Source organism: Camellia sinensis, chromosome 14 (genome assembly GCF_055761805.1).
Source record: "Camellia sinensis isolate YWXY chromosome 14, ASM5576180v1, whole genome shotgun sequence".
Taxonomy (NCBI): domain Eukaryota; kingdom Viridiplantae; phylum Streptophyta; class Magnoliopsida; order Ericales; family Theaceae; genus Camellia; species Camellia sinensis.
This window is the reverse complement of record NC_138974.1, coordinates 71,668,657-71,689,390: the sequence shown is the minus strand read 5'-3', so window position 1 is coordinate 71,689,390 and position 20,734 is coordinate 71,668,657. Positions and strand designations below refer to the sequence as shown.

General features: G+C 36.0%; 3 protein-coding genes across 3 annotated transcripts in view; 1 reads left to right on the top strand and 2 right to left on the bottom strand.

Annotated features, from left to right (window-relative positions):
• The window catches only part of LOC114266972 (large ribosomal subunit protein uL29), a 57,726-nt gene that overhangs the window by 13,129 nt on the left and 23,863 nt on the right, over window positions 1-20,734 (bottom strand). The gene's annotated exons all lie outside the window — the stretch shown is intronic.
• On the bottom strand, window positions 7,214-9,344 carry LOC145807073 (uncharacterized). The gene is made up of 3 exons (XM_082904994.1): window positions 8,513-9,344; window positions 8,055-8,370; window positions 7,214-7,856 (listed from the first exon to the last, which is right to left on the bottom strand). Exons 1-3 carry the CDS (start codon window positions 9,342-9,344, stop codon window positions 7,214-7,216), a joined length of 1,791 nt encoding a protein of 596 aa, XP_082761120.1.
• Window positions 17,110-19,543, top strand: LOC114266971 (protein SODIUM POTASSIUM ROOT DEFECTIVE 1). The gene is made up of 3 exons (XM_028207956.2): window positions 17,110-18,124; window positions 18,213-18,288; window positions 18,947-19,543. The coding sequence occupies exons 1-3, from the start codon at window positions 17,489-17,491 to the stop codon at window positions 19,114-19,116; spliced, it is 882 nt and encodes a 293-aa protein (XP_028063757.2). The 5' UTR covers window positions 17,110-17,488; the 3' UTR covers window positions 19,117-19,543.

Below are 20,734 nucleotides of genomic sequence, written 5' to 3'. Positions count from 1 at the left end.
GACTTGATTTATGTGCTAATTAGGATTTTTAGAATTTTATGGTAGGTTCAATTGAAAATCGATTCGGAACAAATAAATTAGAATAATTAGTGCCAATGTGATTAACTTAAGTCAATTTAATCAAGCCAATTTAAATAAGCCTATATAAGGCCACTTTAACTCCTTTAGTTAAGGATTACACTTTCTTTTTCTTCATTTGATGCTCAAAAACGTGGGAGAGAAGGAGAGGGAGGAAAATTGAGATCAAAGTTGAATTAGGGGAGAATTGCTTGAAAGTGTGGACATTTGAAGAAGATTTGGGAGTTTCAACTTCAACTCTTGTGAATTCAAGATTTAAGGTAGGAATCTACCATCTTAATTGTGTAATTGAGTTAATTCATCTATGAATTCAAGAATTGAGCTATGAGATGTAAGAATCATGCTTAAGAAGTAAATAGGAAGATCAATTCATGCATGCATGTACATTTCAATGCATTGAGAGCATATTACTAGGGGATTCCCTCATGCATGTTTGAAATTCATCTTGATTTAGGGAGATCATCAAGTTTTAAGTTGTTTTTATAGCATTTGATCATGTTTTGAGAAGCTCAAGATCAAGAGAATTCATGGATGTTATGTTCATGAAACATTCAAAAAGATTAAGTTGAAATTGTGTACAATTGGCATGCTTTTGGGTCATGATTTCTTGAAATGATCCTTTAAACATGTTGTTTTATGAGTTTCTAAGTGTTTTTCAAAATTTTGGCCTAAGAGGATGAGTTTTGAAGTGTTTGGTTTGAGTTTGAAGCTTGGAGATCAAATCTGGAAATTCCAGATTTTTGCATTCATGCTTGAGTGTAGAAGTTCACACTCGAGCGAGCACTCTAAGTGCGTGCACTTCCGCTCGAGCGACCATAAGCTCGCTCGAGCGTGAAATGCATGTATCTAGAAGTTTATTTGTTTTGCAGCACGCTCGAGCGACATAAGTCACGCTCGAGCGAGGGTCTGAGTCTCACGCTCGAGCGGGGATCGAACGTCCGTCGAGCGTGAAAAACAATTAACCAGCATTTTTTCAAAGTTTACAGTCTACTCGAGTAAGGGAAGTCACGCTCGAGTGAACCTTCATTTCTTGTATGTCCGCTCGAGCTAGGAAATCCACGCTCGAGCGTGGACTCTATTTTTAGCAAAATTTGAAAGATGTTTTCAAGTGCATTCTAGCATTCTCATTCCATCCTAGGCACTCCTAGGCCATGTTTAAGACCCCATATGAGGTTAAAGGCTAGAAACACATTAAGAATAAATGAAATAAGTTGTACAATCCGAGCATGTGTATTCAATGTATGAATCTGCCATGTTGTGTAGGTCACGCACCTCAGGATACGTGAATTGCCCAATTTGCCGTCTATTCGGAGCTACCAGTTATTTGTGAGTAATAACTTTGTAAAGTTACGTTCAATATTAAATATTTTCTGAACATTATGACATGAAACGATTAGTCTTTTGAAATGCTACTCTATGTTTTGAATGAATGAATAATTGTCCAAGATTTTGAAAGTTATTCGTGACATCCTTAGCATCATATGATATGCGTCCTTTTATGGGTCATCAGGTCCCTTTACGGGTCATCAAGTCCCTTATGGGTCATCGGAAACGTCTCTGTGCAAATGAGTCATCAGAAAGCCTTCATGGCAGTTCCTTGTGGGTCATCAGATTTGTTAATGCTAACGGATATGCCACGTATTATGATATGATGTATGTATAAGTTTTGAATGTACATGTAACTATGCCTATGAATCTACTCTGTTATGATATCCAATTATGTACATGACTTTGTTTCTATATAGACACCATTTAGTAAAATCTTTACTCTGTTATTATTCACTGGGCTTTCACTCACTATTTATATTATGTATGTAGGTGAGTAGGCACGTGACCAGGCCTAGGGATTATGGCCTATGTTTCAGTTTTTGTCAGCCAACCTTTGTGCCTCCCGAGGAGGTTCCGAATGAAGTCAAGTTTTGTGGCTATTTTTGTAATCATATTAGACTATGTTTATGCTATGTTGTATTTGGACAAGATTTCTGATAACATGTAGATGGAGTGATGTGTAAATATTGTATCTTTTGTCGCCACTCACAAGTTTATAAAAAGGTTTTAAGTTAACTGTCCTATGTATGTCTTCACAGCTCAATGGACTTTGTATATGTTATATATTTGCTTCCGCAGCCCTTACTATATCTTATTATGTCAAGAGGCCTTTGGTAATCCAAGGATTACTGGCCGGTTACAAAGCTAAACCCATAGAGGCGGGTTCGAGTCGTGACAGTGACGCATTCAACATCAGTGGGGATTTGTTGAAGCTTTGTAGGAGCGATGTAAGACTTTTGTTTGGGATCCAGTGTGGTACTAGGCATCTTGATCTCTCCCTTTCTCAGAGGCCGACATCGGATTTCATTCAGCGGAGGAGTCATAACACCGTAAGGATAACATCAAAGCTCGTGAAGACATTGTTTGAAGAAGCCGTGTGTGTGCGAAGTAAGGTGGACGAGGAGAACGCAGCGAAGTTGTTGACACTGTATGTGTGTGGGAAACTATTCTTTGCTAATTCTGGAGAGACAATAAGTTGGGCATTTGTGCGATACATTGATGACCTGAAGACCGTCCGTGCATACAATTGGACTGGTGCAATACTACAAACGTTGATGGGTTTAATTAAAGATTTCCACCATACGCTGGAAAAGGTCACTTGATATGTTGTTGCCTTGCTGGTATCTAGTATTCAATGTTTTGTGACTATTTGAATTGTTTTACCCATGCATTTGTTGTTTTGCTAACGACGTAATGTAATGATTTTTGTGTTTGAAACATAGTATTGGATCTGTGAACATTTCATGATAGTGAAGCCTGAAACGGAGAATATGTTCCTAAGATTCCTGAAATGGGACATTGGTGCATTGGTGAGCAAGATGCAAGGTTTGGATTTCGCAACATTAGGCAAATTCAAGGTACATGCCCTGTTGGTTAAAATTTGTTAGTAATGGATGGCGTGTGAATGTTCGTGATGTTAGTGTGATTTTTTTTTCTCCCTTTTTTTGGGACAGGTAAGAGTTGATAGGTTAAGGTCTTTGGAGTACGATCATGACATTTTGGCTACGGACAAGGGATTGGTAGCCGATTCTGTGGGAAACATCTGTGATAGCAATGTAAACAACCTGGGAGATGGTGGTGATGTCAACGTTGATGGTGGTTTGTACGAGCGTAACATCGGTGAAGGTGATGGAGTGTGGCTGGATGTGGTAGATGATTTTCTTGAAAAGAGGGTACACATGGCTCATCCATCTGGTGATCGCGTAGGAGTGAAGTCAAATGATGTGTACAACCCAGTGCGTAATATAGTTAGTGATATGGCAGTTGCCACCGAAGTGGAGAAAACATTGAATCCAATTGCAGACATAGATATGCGGAACAAAGCTAATGAGGGGACGATAGCAAAGCTAGATGAGGAAGTTGTTAGGTTGAAGAGTAAAATGGAGTTACAAGCCGTGAACATTGTTGGTGGGTTCGAGTGTGTCACGAAGGTGAAAGACGAGGAGATCCGAAAGTTGCAAAATGAAAACAAAGCATTGCGGCAAACAATATTAATGTTGGAGGACCAGTTGGCTGACCATCAGGTGCACAATGTTACGCAAGCTTTTTGTAAAGTTGACGTCAGTGTTTTTGGTGCGAGCCGGTGCGGAGCTGGAAGTGGGAACGATATAGCGGTCATGCACGATATCACACCTATTCGAGGTGGTGTTAATATGTGTGGGAGTGTTGGACATATAGATGTGCACATAGTGTCCGATTCTAGCCCGGCGCCGCTATGTAGTGTGGATGATGTGAGTTTGGTAGATGGTGGGCATGGCATGGCTAGGAAAAATTCATTCGTGAGAAAAATTAAGACCAAAGTGAGGAAAGAACTAAGGCTGAAAGATTATGACTACCCTTCAGGTTGGGAACGTGGAAAAAAAACAGTCACACACATGGACGAGGGTCTGGAAGTTGACAAATGTAATGTGAATTACGTTGTGATTAATGTTGACACAGTTGGTGTGCCTGCCAGAAAATGGTCTGGTTTGGAGTTGAACAACCGGTTTGGGGTATGGAAAATGATGACGCTTGAAGGGAAATAGAAAATAACAAAGGCTTACAAACGGAATGGCGACAGGTATGTGTGGGAGTACACGAAAATTTAATTACCCACTATAAATACAGTTTTTGGTTAATTGATGTGGTTGTTTTCTGCACAGGGCTATTATATGGACTGGGGTTGACAATGGTGTGTCGGTGTATTTTACCGATATTAAAAATCTTATACATGGAGAGAGTGTCCGTGGCAATGTAAGACGACGTACTGCATTTTGTGTTACATGTGCTGTGTTATTTTTTAAAACACTATACATGTGGGTTGTCATACGCATTATTTTCGGATGAGCTTGGTAACACATGTGTTATTTGTTTCACGGCAGGTAATTGATGCGTATGCAGATATATTATTGACAGAGCAGGCGAATGTCAGTGCGGGTGACGATTTGTCAGACAAATCGTACTTTTTCAGCAGTATTTGCATGGTGAGTGTTACTGTGTCACTGCTATACGATGGGTAATGTGAGGGATTTTTTTTTAAAAGCACTGATTATCCTGTAGGACGTTATCAAAAGTAGCAACACAAAAACAATGGAGAGTTATGTGCTAAAAAATTTTGCATCATCAAAGGATTGTCGGTATATTCATTTTCCAATATGCAACCAATCACACTGGACTCTCGTGGTATACGATGCAGAGGACGGGACTTAGAAGTATTTTAATCCGATAAGGCAACGGTCGAATGGCAGGTCAGACATGCATTACAATGAAGCTCTTGTCCTGGTAAAATGCACATTTTTTCCTGTGTTTGAATGAGTGTGGGCGTCTTGTGGTTTTATAAGGTGTGGGGTGTTTTGTGTGTTGTTGAAGGAACGTATGTCTAGTGTAATGAAACAGTCTTTGCGAGCGGATGGAATAGACGAGCTAAGCATCACTGAGACCTTCAACCACCCCTTCAAGTCTGTTGCAAACTGCCCCCAACAGAGAGCTGACTCGTAAGTACCCTTATGTTGATATTGGGACATTGTAAATTCTTTGTTAGGTAATTGTGCAATGTAGTTGACAAATTGTCATTGTGTTTCCTCAATGTAGGCTGGATTGTGCGGTTATTGTGTGCGCGGTGATGCGACAATACATGCACCATCTTGATGTGGGCCGTTCATTGCAAGGTAATAACGACATCATGTTAAAAGCAAACATGGTGAAGGGATTTGTGAACGACATGATTAGGGGGCTGAAAGATTAGATATGATTGAATTATTTTTAGAGGAAACAACAGTATCGTGTTAAGAGCAAACATGGTGAAGGGATTTGTGAATGACACGATCAGGGGGCTGAAAGATTAGATATGATTGAATTATTTTTAGGCTGTAAAAAAAACAATAGCTTAAATTTATATATTTTTGGTTAGTATAGTGGTATATGCATTATGATTGTCTTTTGTGAACCGTACGTGAACAATTTTAATTTGGTAGTAGTTACGATGTGGTTGCACGATAATCGTGATTTTGTTTTTGTGATTTACGATTCTTGGGTGGCCACTATGTGTATATAACATTGGTATTTAAACTGGCATTTGTGAATAGAGTGTACATGTGTTTGTTTGATGATGTTGTATACCAGTGGTTTGATGGGTGGACAATAAATTAGGTGGGTAAGTGTGACAATTATCAATGTGATTGTCTTAAAAGTTTTATGTTGGGTACATTAGTATGTGAGATGTAACCACCGGGTAGGAGTTATGTTTTTGGAGGTGGTAGGTGTCACACAGCAGGCGTTGTGTAATGTTCACTCCGGGGGATGCGTACACACCCACCAACTTCGTAGCTTCCACCCAAACTAAATAAAGACTGGTGACAAACAAACACAAGTATATCCCTTCCCATCCCGTTGGATTGGAACATACAAAAAGTTGTTTTTCACCCCCTGAAATTAATTACAAACAACACATCACTGCTGAATATTCCCTCTGAGTTTCGCTTCAGATTTCACTCTCATGTAAACAGATATTCAGTTCGAATGTTATGTATCTATGTAGATATAAATCAATCATGTGAAATGTATCCGTATGTGTAGTTGTGCATGTATTATGTAGCCACAGTTGCTGGATTTTGGTGTGTAAAATCGTATGTGCGTCGGAGAAGTGTTTCGATTTTTTGGTTTTTGAAAATTTTGTTTTGACATTCATCAACACTATTATTAATTTGATGAATGTTATTGTTGGTGCAATGTGCCTAAGATTTATAGTTTGATACCTCGTTTTTAAATTTAAATTAAAAATATGACCCAGTGTACAAATTGGTTAATTGAGAATAATTTCAGTTTGTAATTGATGCACTAGTCTGCAAGGAATCGGGTAGTGTATATGCATATGCAACACTTCATCATTGGTTATCCAGTGGTGGAGAACTTTGAAATGGTGAGGATAGGTTTACATAATCAAATTGTGGTGTCAACAATTGGATGGTAATCAGAATGGTGTGCTTGTTGTGATTTATTCAGTATATATTTTCGTGGGTTTAGATAGTTGTCATGTATTGTTCAAATCTGAATTCCAACAAATTGGTGTAATTGTGGGATATGTTTGAATGGACGTGTGTTGCGGAAGGTGAACAATTTATGGGATTCGGTTTATATGTGTTGATGTGTTTATTACAATATGGATTAAGCGCAGCGTGTATCAAGTGTAAAGGTGTGAAGAACATATTTTGTTTTGAAAATGTGTATTGAAAGGGAGCATATTTGTGTGAAATGACATTTAATTTGGAGCGTGAACATATTTTACTGTAACATTCACTTAACTCAAACAACACACACAGACCAAAAATAAAATTGTGCAATAGTAAGGTACATACCAATGTCCTCCTGCGGAAAAGAAAAATTAAACACAACACAATGATGAAAATATTTGGATAAACGGTTCATGTGGGGGTTGTGTGCCACCCAATTTATTTGGTCAGCTAATGTAATAAAATCGGCGTAATAACGGAAAACATAATAGTATGGTACGTTAGGGGTTTGGGCACCCATTTATTTAGCAAAACAAATTAAACCAAAGTGACAAAATTTGGGATGAAAATGTTAGACATGTAGTCGCAGAAAGTGAAGGCTAAGTTGGTTCTTTACATATCTTCCTGTTGTGGTTCCTCATGTATTGACAACGTCCACAACGAATTTGCTGCACTTCTTCACCCTTTGACCGAATTCGTTTTTTCTTTGGCCTACCAGGTGGTCGTTTCATAACTGGTGGGTGTATGACAAAATCTTTAATACTGAAAGGTGGTTTCTCAATAGTTGGTATTGGAGTTATGCTTGAGACGTTTGTCAAACGATATTCAGACACATGGTAGAATGGTTTAACCAAATCGTACAAATCTCGTCCACTGTAACAGATTGTAACCATTGCGTGTGCACATGGTAACTGTTTAATTTGCCATTGGAAACATGAACACGTGTGCCTGCCAACATCCACAAGTACTGATGGGTACAAATGCACCTCGTACACATCTTTATTTGATTGGCTTACAAGCCACACCCTGCCTTTATTGTATGCTTTCACCAAGCGAGACTCCATTTTGGGGCAAAGAACTCCAAGCCATGCGGCCGCCTTACGTCTGTGTTTTGACATTTGATCCATAATTTTCGTCCTAATACTGTCAACCATCTTCGTGATCGGGAGGTGACGTGCCTCGCTGATCCATGAGTTGAATGACTCAGCTGCATTGGAACACATCTCACCGTATCGGTCACCCCTACAAAACAAACATGAAATGTAAAAATATGTTCATGTAATTGTGAACAAGACATACGTTGATATGGGCAGCATATGTAATTAATTTGGTGCACTATATTCGTGAACGAGTGCGTACCGGAAGTAGGCGTTTGCCTAATATGACGAGGGTAAATCTTTCAAAAAATTTGTTGCTACACTTCGGCCTGATATCTTAAACCTTTCTACACTAGAATTGAATGTTGTTACGGGTGGTGCATAGGTAAATTTTCGAAATTTGCGTAGCAAGCCGACACGGTGCATCTTGTTGGCGTACCATATCTTGTCTTGCAAGTTCTGTTGCAAATGTTGCAAGCAGAACACATGGTGGGCAGATGGGATTGTGTTTGGAATAGATTCGAGTATGCCTATGTGTCGGTCTGATATGAATGTAAGCGTCTTGTTCGCAGTAACCACGTTGGCGAGATGTTCCAAGAACCAAGCCCAGTTATTTGTGTTCTTCGAGTCGACAATTGCTATTACTAATGGGAATAACCCTGTATGAAAAATTGTTAGTAGGTTCAGTAAGTGGATGAAACTTACACATGATTTAAAAAAAAAAAAAGAAAAAAAAAAGGCAACACACATAGTTATGCAATTAGCAGATTGTGTGGAATGAATGAGAATAGCCTTGATTACCATCCTTTGCAGTTGCAGCTAATAAGTTTCCTTTGAATTTCCTCTTCAAGAATGTACCATCCAGGAATAGTAAAGGGCGGCAATGGTTGAAACCATCGATGCATGCTTTGAATGATATAAAAAATAGTATGAACCAGTGATTTTGGTCATTATAGTCAATGTTAATGTAACTGCCTGGATTATTTTCCATAACAGAATTACTATACCACCGTAATTGATCGAAAGAAATGGAATGTGCACCAAACATTTCAGCCCGCGCTTTTTCAACGTCCAACCAAGCTACTCGGTAGCTTATCTCTAATCCGCAGTCTTTCTTCAAGTCATAAACAACATCGGTCAGGCGTGTTAGCGGTTTGTCATGTACCTGTTCAGAGATAGCATCGGACACTAAATCAGACCCAGTCCTTGGGTTTTTGGGTATCCGAATGGTAACATCGCAACTGTGTTTTGTATTCCACTTACGAATGTAGAAAAACTCATCGGCATGCATGACTTGTCCGTGTATAGACCACATGCATCCTGTTGATTCCTTCATCGTGTACACAGCTGTAATCTGAACGAAATCATTCTTCAAATACTTGAATCGGAATCCACATTCAATCGCATACTTATGAAGGACATTGCGAAATTCAGCGGCGCCTCCCTCAAAGCTTTGACCCACATGTGTGATGCCACTAGCCCATAGCGCAGACATGAAAACTTTGTCAACATGAGGACAAAATTTGGGGAGTAAATCATCTTGTTCATCATCAATGTCTGACTCGTCTCCTACCCCCGGCGAGCTGAACGTAACATCACATCGTTTCTGATTTGCGCTGCCAATATCGTGCATACTTTGCGTGACACAAGTTTCAATAACGACGTCAATATGTCATAATCGGAAAGACCGTGCAAGGGATACCGTGTTTTTCATATCAATATCATTTTGTAATTTGAAACTGTTGTATCCCAGCATCTTAAAAAACAAACACACATCACCATGTGTCAGACCATCAAATTTCCCGCAAACACAACTAACCAAATCATCAAATCGGAATAGAAATCGCAATTTGATGCCGGCGTTCGTACTGCGATAACAACACACCAACATAACATGAGCGTCCATCCCTACAATATCCAACAACTGACACAAAATAGAGTTCGATTATCATAAGTGCAACGAAACCTACTGTAACGTACAAACATATGGCAACACCCCCCTCAGCCCCAATACCCCCACAAACCTTACCCATGTATATCAGATACACAATATACTCTTCACTGTGTTACAACAATATTTAGGGGAAAATACATATACCGTTACATATGAACACACACTGGAACCCCTCAAATAAAAATGAATGACACCAATATGTCATCACATAAACCGCTTTATACGCCTGAAACTCGTTAAAACAATGAATACGAATGTGCCCAATACTAATAGGGAGCAACTATTTACAATAATGCAATCAGTACAACACATAACATGCAGTATACACATACACACCACATACACTACCACACACGCAATAACAACTGAGAACGAACCATACCTCCAGAACACTGGAACTGCTGACGGCGGAATTCTGATTCTCCAATACGGCACACAACGACACTAATCACCCATGCACCCCCCGTCACAACAGCCTAAACCCTAACGTAATGAAGGTAACATATTGTACTTCAATATTCAATTTGCCAAATATGCACAACCGATCCCATCACAAACGAGCCAAAATAAAATAAAAGGTATAACTGACCACTAAATGTTACCAAAAAAGGAAAATAGGATCAAACGAGACGATATTCTTCCACTAACAGGACTAATCAGAACAACAGACATAACGTTGGGACCAATTGGTGCAATTATTTGTGTGATGAGATTTATCGGTAAATATCCCTTTTTTAAATATAGAAATTGATTTTTTTAGATTTTTTATAACAAGAATTTAACAATCTCATCACTAACCATCTTCAACACTATATCATCAAAAGAGCTTTGAAAAGAGTTTTGAGTTTTGAATTTTGAGTTGTGTGCTTAGTTATGAGTTTTGAAATTAATTTTTGAATTGAGTTTTGAGTAATTTTGAATTGTGTATTTGGTTATGAATTTTGAAAAATGATTTGAAAAGTTTGCTTTTGGAATCATGATTCCAAAGGCAAACCAAACAGAGCCTTAAATTTCTAAATTCAGCTTGACAAGACGAACAAAAAATTATATTTTTTTAAAAAATCTAAAAAAAAATCAAGAAAAAACAAAAATAAACAACAATAAGCAATCTTTTTTTGGCTTATTTTTGTCTTTAGTGATTTTTTTCTTGAATTTTTCAAAAAAAAAAAATAATTTTTAGATTCGTCTCAACAAGATGGACCGGAAAAATTAAAAATTTTGACATAATTTAAAAAAAAAAAATCACCAAAAACAAAAAACAGCCGAAAAAAAGTTCGTTGCCAAAATGGGCCTTAAGCTCCTTCCAACTTTTCCTCTAACGAACAAAGAAATATAGGATCAACTTTGTCCTTCCTCTCTAAGATGTTTTTTTCAGATCTCTCTGCCTAGTTGATAGCATGTTATGTGGACACAAGGGGCGCAAGCTCTATTGCCTTTAGAAAAGTGAAAGAGCCATTGATCGCTCCTTTATTATTATTATTATTATTATTATTATTATTTTGATAAAATTGAATTTTATTCATTGTGATTGGTCGATTATGGTGCCATCTTGTCAATTAAAAAAAAAAAAACTGTTTATTATGGTGCCATGTTGTCAATAACTATCCAATGAGATGAAGACCATATTACATGCATTTCCAATCATATAGTGATCAATACATTCTATTGACAACAAGGGGACACTATCAAAAGCTTGTAATAGCTTCATCAATAAACTATCATTACACAAGAATAAATATGGAACCGAAGTTAAGTTCAAATCTTGATTATTAATTTTTTTGAAGTTAATTATACTAATAATCCTTAAAGTATTTGATATGTTACACTTTAGTCCCAATTCCGTTAATTGTTCTACTTTAATTCAAAAAATATGTGATTTACTACACTTCTATAAGCTCTCACATCAATGTCATTCAAAATAAATAACAGTGATAATTTCACTCTCTTTTTCATAAACTTGTAAAGAAGGCCAACTTGTATTTTCATACACTTGTAAGGAAGGCCAACTAGTATTATGACTTTTACAAAGTCATTGGTGATAGATCACTGAAATTGATTGCGATTCTTCTGATTGTGTGCTAATTAAGAGTAGCCAAAAGTTCCAAGTAATTTACTTTGAAAAGTATATATGTGGGTAGTTGGCTAACCTAACCCCCGCCTTTGCATGATCGAAGAAAATTATCCTCTTCTGCATTTGTGAAAAGATCAGCTAGTTGCATATATTCAACCCTGTGAGGACACAGTCGAGGAAAGCAAAAAACTATAATAAATTACTACATTATACATAATATATATTAATTCTTTTCACTCTTATACTCCACCTGTAAGAATGTTAGATGTATACCAGTTTTGATAACGTTTTTGTTTTCAAAAAAAAAAAAAAAAAATGGAAATAGAATTAGGTTTGGAAACTTTTTGTTTCCAAAATATGGTAACAAAACTCTGAAATTTCACATTTGTTGGAACAGTAATTGTGAAATTTTATGTAACTGAGAAATTTCTTAAATTTTCAATTTTTTTTTTTTCCTTCAAATTTTACATTGAATATAGATTTTATTTAATGGATCTATTCAAATAGGTTTGAAAAATATAAATTTAATGGAAAATGGGTCTATAAAACAAAATTTATAAAATTTTAAAATTTTGAAATAGAGAAATTTATCACTTGACACATCATTTAATAACTTATTTATTCTTATCTCCCGCAAAACCAAAAAAAAAAATAAAAATAAAATACTTGTTTTCAAAACGTAAGTTTTAATTCCCTCCTCTTCTTGTAGCAGCGTTTTGTACTTGTAGCACATGGCACCTGTTAGACACACGAAAATTCCTGTTGAGCATGGTCTAGTTGCCATGGTAGTACTCTTTTATCATTACAAAAGAAAAAGATTTAACAAATGCCAGAGATAAAAGAAGGGAATGCATTCTTTTCCAGAGAAACTGTCAAAAGAAGATAGACACAATCACCTGATTCACCATCAGGTCACAATAAGAAACCATTGAATTTCAATTAATTAATTATTAAAGAGAAAGATAAAGAAGAAAAAAAATGGGAAAAAGAAAAGTAGGAAATGTAAGATCAAATAAAGGGGCTCTTAATCCATCCACTAAAAAGAAAGCCCCACAGCTTTAAACGCGTGATTAGAAAACAAATGGTTTCATTGAGACCCCACATTGCAATTTGATTATCAATTTCTTGAAAGGGTACTGGATAAAGTGTTTAAAGAAATGTTTGGTACAGAAAAAACTAGTACATATATATGAGAGATGAATTTCTCAGAAACTCTATATAAATAATGATATATAAAGAAACATGAAAATGAAATGAGAGATGATATACTTGTTGCTTTTGTTTGGTTGACATGAAAGTTAAGAAGAAAATAAATAGGGATTTCTTAGGAACTGGGTTGGTACAAAGTAATTGGGTAGCTACTATGTTTGATTACCAATGGGAAAATTGGTAGGTACAAGTATTACCTTTTCCTTTGTCAAATTCTAGACTCAAACATTGTAGTATAAGTTTTGAGCTATGAAGAAATTCTTTTGCCACATTTTCATCTCGATGGCTAACACAATACAAAAATATGTTAGAAAAAAAAAAAAAAAAGAAGGGAAAAAAAAAGGAGCTTTTCTGGTTCTTAATTGAACAATCCTTAATTTGACAAGAGAGGTTCAATTAGTGGGTTCTGGGTCTATTCTAGACTCACAAGTCGCAATTATCTTAAAAAAATAGACCCTTTTACCGTTCACTTTTGGAAGACAAATATTTTCTAGTCACGTGGTTACTAATATCTAATCAAATTAATTTTTTGGATGAGTAATTTGCTTGGCGAGACTTATAAGATGAATGGTTTGGATTATGAAAACAGACTTAAAGTAGACTTGTATATGGTTTCTTTTTTTGTTTTTGTAGAAAATGTTTTTGTATTTCAAATCAATAGAGTTCAAGTCACAACAGAACAGCGTTATGGACAATGGGATTAAAATCAATCACAGTTGAATCTTGGCCCACCCACAGAGAACCAAGTACAAAACCTTCTGAAGTTCTGATAATCATGGCAATTAGGTTTCGGGCCCAAATAGAAGAACATTTTCATGATAAATCAATTGTAGTTAAAAAGGATTATAGTTAGTTATAGATGCTTTTACAGAATGTAACAAACATAGTCAACCAGGTAAAGTGGTTTTTAGTGCTAATCAAGAAGTGATCATGGGAGTGTAATTATGATTATCATTAACTTTTTACAACATCCCACTTGAAAGGTCACAAAAAGGAAGGAACTGGAGGACCTACCCGTAAAGGAATACACCTCAGCCATTTGCCAAATTCATCATTACAATCCTCCCTCTGATGTAGCAATGGAACACTAATAAACAAGGTTATAATCCTGGGGATTCGAGTCTTTCATCAAACACAGTCGCAGTATCATGTCTTGTGATTCTTGTGTTTTAAAATTCTCTCCTCGTATAATTGGAAGTGCATTAGGTATAGAAAATCGAAATTTTGGGTATAGATGATTCCTGGCCACGCTATCAAAGTACTAGATGATACCAATGTAAACAAGCAAGAATGAGAACCTCTTTCTATTTGATGATCCTGAACAGCAATGTTGGCAATTTGTTAGCTGAGACGGCCAACTCTTGCCTTTGAGAATTTCGAAATGATACAAGCGGTCTGTTTGGTGCAGTTTTTATGGAGTTGTTTATAAGTTTTTTTTGGTATTTTGAAAATATGTATCAAAATACTTGTTGTAACTTCTGCTTGTAATTCATGAGGTATGAATAATTTATATAAGGTGAAAAAATTGGTTATTTGGAAGCAGGGGAAGAAGTAACAGCACCAAACAAGATGTTGGTATCTAAACCACTTATGCCTCTGCAGTCTACATATACTTTAAGATGGTGGCTTTCACAAATCACAGCCAACTTGATATTCATCAAAATTGAATTTGTATATGTTTCTTCATTGTTTAATAGTTAATTATTCGATAGTCTGTGCAATGAATTGCAATAATTAATTATTCAAGAGCATTGCAAAGAATTACAAAATTCTCACAGTAACAGGTTTAAACAGTTCACTTTATCATAAGTATATAGATATATAGTATATTAATGTGAAATGATTTCGATATGCAGGCTTAATTGCCAACAAGATACTGGGAACAGTTCAAAGATACTCTTTTAATGCATTTGAAAGTAGGCAAAAACAATTTAGACTTACTTTGCCCAAAAATATTATTTTGGTAACTTCTCTTGGATCTCATACCCTAGACCCGGATCCAACTCCTATATGGACCTGGAACAGAACAAGGGAAGGGAAGACAGGGAGTGCTCTAATTGGGCAAATCCTACTGAATTAATCGGTTCAAGCTAGGTAATATGATAACTATTGTAAAGCCGACATTAGGGTTCGAATTTCATTGATTGTCACAAAAAAATTAAAGGCGGGTTCGAGAAGTTCTTCATTCACTCACTTTAACTCTTTCCTTTTTGTGCATAAGATATGGTGATGATTTTGGCTGTGATTTATTGCACTAACATGGGGACAGTTAATGGTACTTGAAGTTCTTCATTCACTCACTTCGTAACTTTTTCCACCATAGACAATGGGGCTCATTTCTACAAAAAGTGGACCAACTACTCAAAATCCTCTTCTCAAATTTTCAAGTAGATCAAATTTATTGAGTAATTCATTTGTGTTTTCGTTTCATTTTCGAAAAACACATTAGTTTTCAATGAACCCTTGTTGTATTCTTCCCCATATCTTGATTTTTTCTTTCTTATATCTACTTCGCAGCAAACACCTACCAAATAAGCTATACATATATCAGTTCAAAAAAAAAAAAAAGCTATACATATATGAATACAGATGCAGAGTATATGTAACTTGTGTGATACTTACTGATTAATTAGTATTAGGAATTTAGGTAAGAGACAAGTAATGAGGTAACATCACATGCCTTTCTGCGCATTGTTAGCTGTATTAGATACATGTGCTCCCACCTTAAATCATCCTTAATTTTTTTTTTTCCTGATTATCTTCATTATTATTCTTTTTTCATTCTATTGAATTTAGGACAGTAAACCATTGCTGACTATTTGACCGTTGCTTTGTCTCATCCAATTATTATCCAGAAATTGAGGTTTAAAGTCTAGTTCTTCAACATCTTTTCTTTTAACTCTACGCCATATAAAAGTAGATAATTAATATAGTTTTTTACATTGTGTTCATGTTAAATTATTGATGTTTTGTCATGAATTTCTGTTGATGTTTTCGTCATGACTCCTAGTTCACTGTTCATCATACTTTATTTAAATGATAGTCGGATTAGGACAAAAATTACCATCAGTCACAGTTGTTCCAATCTTGTCGAATTCAAGTGAATAATAATCACATGTTTTATGCATAATAATAATAAGCCTAAACAATTTGCTTCCAAGGTTAGAATGGAATAACATTCAGTCCTATAATTATGTGGATGTTCTTTAAAGTTTTAACGTAAAGCATTCAAATATATTTTTCTTTTATGGTTATTTTTGTTTTTTCACGTACAAATCAATTTTCACACCCAACTAAGGTCGTTTATACTAACTTGACAGATTGAGATAATTTTGATAATAGTTTAAAAAATAAGGGAGGTTAGTGTAATTATTGAAATCACAGAAGAAAAAGTCTTTATAACTGTCAGAAATCTCAAAAGAGGTAAATGTAATTTACCCTAAAGTAAAACATTCAAATATATATTTCTTTTCTGAAAACCTCATCCACACAGTATCTTCCATCTTCAATATTTCAAGCATGACCTCCACCAGTTGAGCAATGAACAAATACCAAATACATTTTTTGAACTGACACCATCTTTTTGTAAAATTCAATTCAAAATAACTTTCATATTAATTTCTACTAATTTCAGAACTATTCTTTACAGAAACAAATTTGATCACAATATTAGACATATATATAAGGTAGGACTCACTTATTTAGTAGGATTCATCTCATGGGAAAGAGTTTTGTTCGGTTTTGTGATTGGACTTGCTACACTTAGAACTTTTTATTTCAAACTGTCCCTTTTCGAGAGGGAATTTCGAGCTAGCCAAGAAAGGAAAGTGATTCACTCATCTCAGATAGTTTCACTGTAACATGTGCATGTAGTGTTCTTGACAAATAAAGGCACTTAAAAAGGAATGAATAAGTCCAATCTTATCTCTCGTCCAATCGATTAATGTGGGGTCATGTTGGCTCTACTAATCTTATGTCTATCATTCCTATTGATATTTCGAGGTTACTAAATAATTATTGAAAACACCATATTATTAAATAATTACTCATATGTTGAAGTAGACTCTTGTGAGTCAAGTGACCTTGGCCTATGACTATGCATTAACTGGTCAATTCAGTCTTTCTCCAAAACAATAATGTGGCAATAATAAGAGTACTTAGTTTTGAAATTTGGCCCCAATATGCTACTATTAGTGGGAGTAATCATATCACACAAAGATCACCAAAATGAACCCAACTGATTTAACCTTCCCTCCAAAAGCCAAAAAAAAGGGTGAACACAACTTTAATGGTCTAGATAAATCAAAGTAACACCCTCCAAAATTTAATTATTCATTAATTAGTTTTGGTGGACCTAAGCTTTGCATCTTTTTCTTTTCCCCTGAATCACTCCCTCTTTCCAATCCCCTCCTTTATAAGCAGATCAACTTAGGCTTCATTTTGAAGCTCTTTCTCATGGTCTCTCTTGCTCTCAGTTCCAAATACTTGTGCATATAACCATTAATTTTCTTCTATCTTGAGTATTCCCTTTGGTTTCATAACCATGAAAAGGATGGACCTTTTCTGTGCATCACCAGCCTCCACAGCCATATGTTCAAGCTTGGATCAACGGTCCGTGATCCGCCATGGCACAAGGCCAATCAGCCGCCACAGCCACCATGTCAGTGGCGGTGATCGGAGAAGAGGCCTAATTCCTCCTGTCCCTTGTACTTCGCAACTACCCATTGATCCAAAACCTTATTATCAGAGAACCCGAAAGAGTTCTGCTAAGCAGAGTGACATAAATGAACTGACTAGTCCTCCTGGCTCCTCTAGGTATCTCCTGAGTGACACACCATTCTTCAACGTGGTATCGGATTCAGATCATGTCAAAGCATTGGTACTTCCTAGACAGAGCTTGACACCACGCCACCTGAGCGCTAATGATTCTCCATCTATAAAATCTTCTTCAACGCGCCGCCTGAGCAGCGCTAATGATTCTCCGTCTTTAAAATCTTCTTCAACGCGCCACCAGAGCAACGCTAATGGTTCTCCGTCTTTAAAATCTTCTTCAACACGCCACCTGAGCAGCGCTAATGATTCTCCGTCTATAAAATCTTCTTCAACGCGCCACCTGAGCAGCGCTAATGATTCTCCGTCTTTAAAATCTTCTTCAACACACTCTCACTCTCGTGATAAGGTATTTGTTTGTACTTCCCCAAGCTATTGTTTTAATCTATAAGGTGTTTGTTTGTACTTCCTCAAGCTATTGTCTTAAGCTATTGCAGGTTGTGGAATTGAGGGTGTCAATACATTGCAAAGGGTGTGAAGGCAAAGTCAGAAAACACATCTCAAGAATGGAAGGTAAGTAAACTTTTGTATGTCAAAGTTTGTAATTGGCTTGATGTTGAGGGTTCAAGCACAAGCAGCCACGATTCAGAAAAATAACACACGACGCAACCAATAACAATGAAAAGAAATAAAGATGAAATCAACACGATTGAACTGGCCAGAGTTACGTGGTTTGACAAAATTTTGCTTACATCTACGAGAGAAGCCGTCTTCACTATTAGAGAAATAATTTCAAAAACAAAACTAGAGTTTGAGCGCCAAAACTTGAATTACAACTTGTACGCCCACTCTCATACGTGAAGAACGCATTCTCTCATCTAAGCTTTTGGCCTGACACTGGCACCTCACATCCCATTTGTTTTCATCATATATATCTTGCGTGTTCAATCGTTTTGATTTTATCCTCTTTTTTTTTTTTTTTTTTTTCGTTGTTTATTAGTTGGGTAGTGTGTTATTGTTATCTCTGCAGTCTGATCAATAATTTTAGTAGAGATTTGTGAAGGAAAGAAAAAGAAAGGAAAAGTGAATGAATTAAATTGATTTTTTGGTTTCACTTTTCCTTTTCAAACCCTAAATCTAAACATAATCGTAATGGGTGACACTAATATAATATAATTTAAGCAATGACTTTGGATTTTTTTTTTTTTTTTTTTTTTTTAATTGGGGGCAGGAGTGACGTCGTTTAGCATAGATTTAGCCTCAAAGAAAGTGACAATCATCGGAGATGTGACACCATTGGGTGTACTCACAAGCATTTCCAGGGTGAAGAACGCACAGTTCTGGCCATCTCCAACATCTTCATCTTCACCATCATCACCAACAGTTAAGCTCAGTCACTAATCAAGAACATTTCAACAGCCTTAGTAATTACCAGAGTAATTAATGAATTAATTACTAGCTTCAAGTCTATATCATGGTTTGTGCTTGAGTTAAGACTCTGATTAGATGCTTAATTATAATTGGCTAATTGTGTCTGTATTAGGTTGTCCAAAATTATGTAAAGTAGTAGTAAAAGATGTTGTTTGGTTCTTTTGTGCTCTCTCTCTCTCTCTCTCTCTCTCTCTCTCTCTCTCTCTCTCTCTCTCGGGGCTCATCAGTTCTTGGAACAAACAATGGTGTCTTTTTTTGGTGTCTGCTCTTTTCCTTTGTTTAAATTTGAAAAAACCTGCCTAGGCTGGCAAGTTTGTCTCTCAAGGTGTCCTCTTGTTTGCTAATTCCCATAAAATACATATATATATATATATATATATATATATTCTTGTACAAATCCATATGTATATTGAGAGAATATTTGATTGCATAAGGATGGTGATTCTTGCTACCTAATTCTTTGTCTCCAACATCCATCACTTGAACTATTGCTACCCCCCCCCCCAAAAAAAAAAAAAAAGAAAAAAAACCCCAAAACCATTTTGATATCTAGTCTCATTTGTATAAATTTCAAATTTTCTTAATCAATAATACCATGTGAACAAAAAAAAACTAACGTGTAATTCAAATTAATTCTAAATATGGGTGGGGATAACACACAAAATGAATTTCAATCACACATTGATTTTTCTATACACATATCTATGATTTTTTCTGTGACTATTTTCCAAACGGTACAATTTATTGTACTAATGGCCGAGTTCCAAGTCTCTAAATATAGTATATTGACTCAACTGAATATAGGCTGACGTTTTATACTAAATTTTAGATTAGTAGTAGTTGGAAAATAAAGTATAGAATTAAAGATCAAGCAAGTTTAGGTTATCAGACATCCCAACTAATTTGATAACTATATAGTAAAGATCATGAAGCAATGGAATTTAAAATTGGCCTCACTAACTAATGTAGCAGACTTAAACTACATACATACAAACAGAAAAGAGTTCTTATCAAAGAGTCAGACCACCAACACCATGATGGGCTCCAAGCATGAGCAACATAACATAAGCATCTGATGGCCCAGAGAGTGTGCTGATGTAGTGTAGTAGCAGCAGCAAGGACATTATAACAAACAACACATGATGATAACATTGGTGGACTTAAAAAAGGTATGCTATGCATAATGCATGCGGTGGCCATGGTCGGCACTCTAGGACATGTAAGGTTGTGGGTTTGGACACAGACATAACACACTTTTTTTTTTTTTTTTTTGGATGTGCCTGTGAAGTGGTAGTGAGTGGTTGTGTTACATGCTTGGAAAGTCTGAATTTGGAAAATGCTGCATTGGGTGGTTGTTCTTTCCATATCAGCCATATCTTATGTGCAGAGAAGTTATTTATATGATTTGAATTGGTAAGACTCAAATCGTAATTCTTAGACTTATTTAAAATTGCTTCATAAGTTACTCAAATTTGGTCCATATACTCTAAAGATTCCTTCACTCATTATCAATTAAGTGATCTCTAGAGTTGTGAACATTAATTTTTTTAAATCACATGTACTTGTGTATTGTGTTTTTCGTATTTGT

Coding starts and splice junctions, on each gene's coding strand:
- LOC145807073 (XM_082904994.1), bottom strand. CDS start 9,344: ATGCACGATATTGGCAGCGCAAATCAGAAACGATGTGATGTTACGTTC. Junction 8,371..8,512: donor AGCTGCAACTGCAAAGGATG/GTAATCAAGGCT, acceptor TTTTTCATACAG/GGTTATTCCCATTAGTAATA. Junction 7,857..8,054: donor TTCAATTCTAGTGTAGAAAG/GTTTAAGATATC, acceptor TTTGTTTTGTAG/GGGTGACCGATACGGTGAGA.
- LOC114266971 (XM_028207956.2), top strand. CDS start 17,489: ATGAAAAGGATGGACCTTTTCTGTGCATCACCAGCCTCCACAGCCATA. Junction 18,125..18,212: donor ACTCTCACTCTCGTGATAAG/GTATTTGTTTGT, acceptor AAGCTATTGCAG/GTTGTGGAATTGAGGGTGTC. Junction 18,289..18,946: donor ACACATCTCAAGAATGGAAG/GTAAGTAAACTT, acceptor AATTGGGGGCAG/GAGTGACGTCGTTTAGCATA.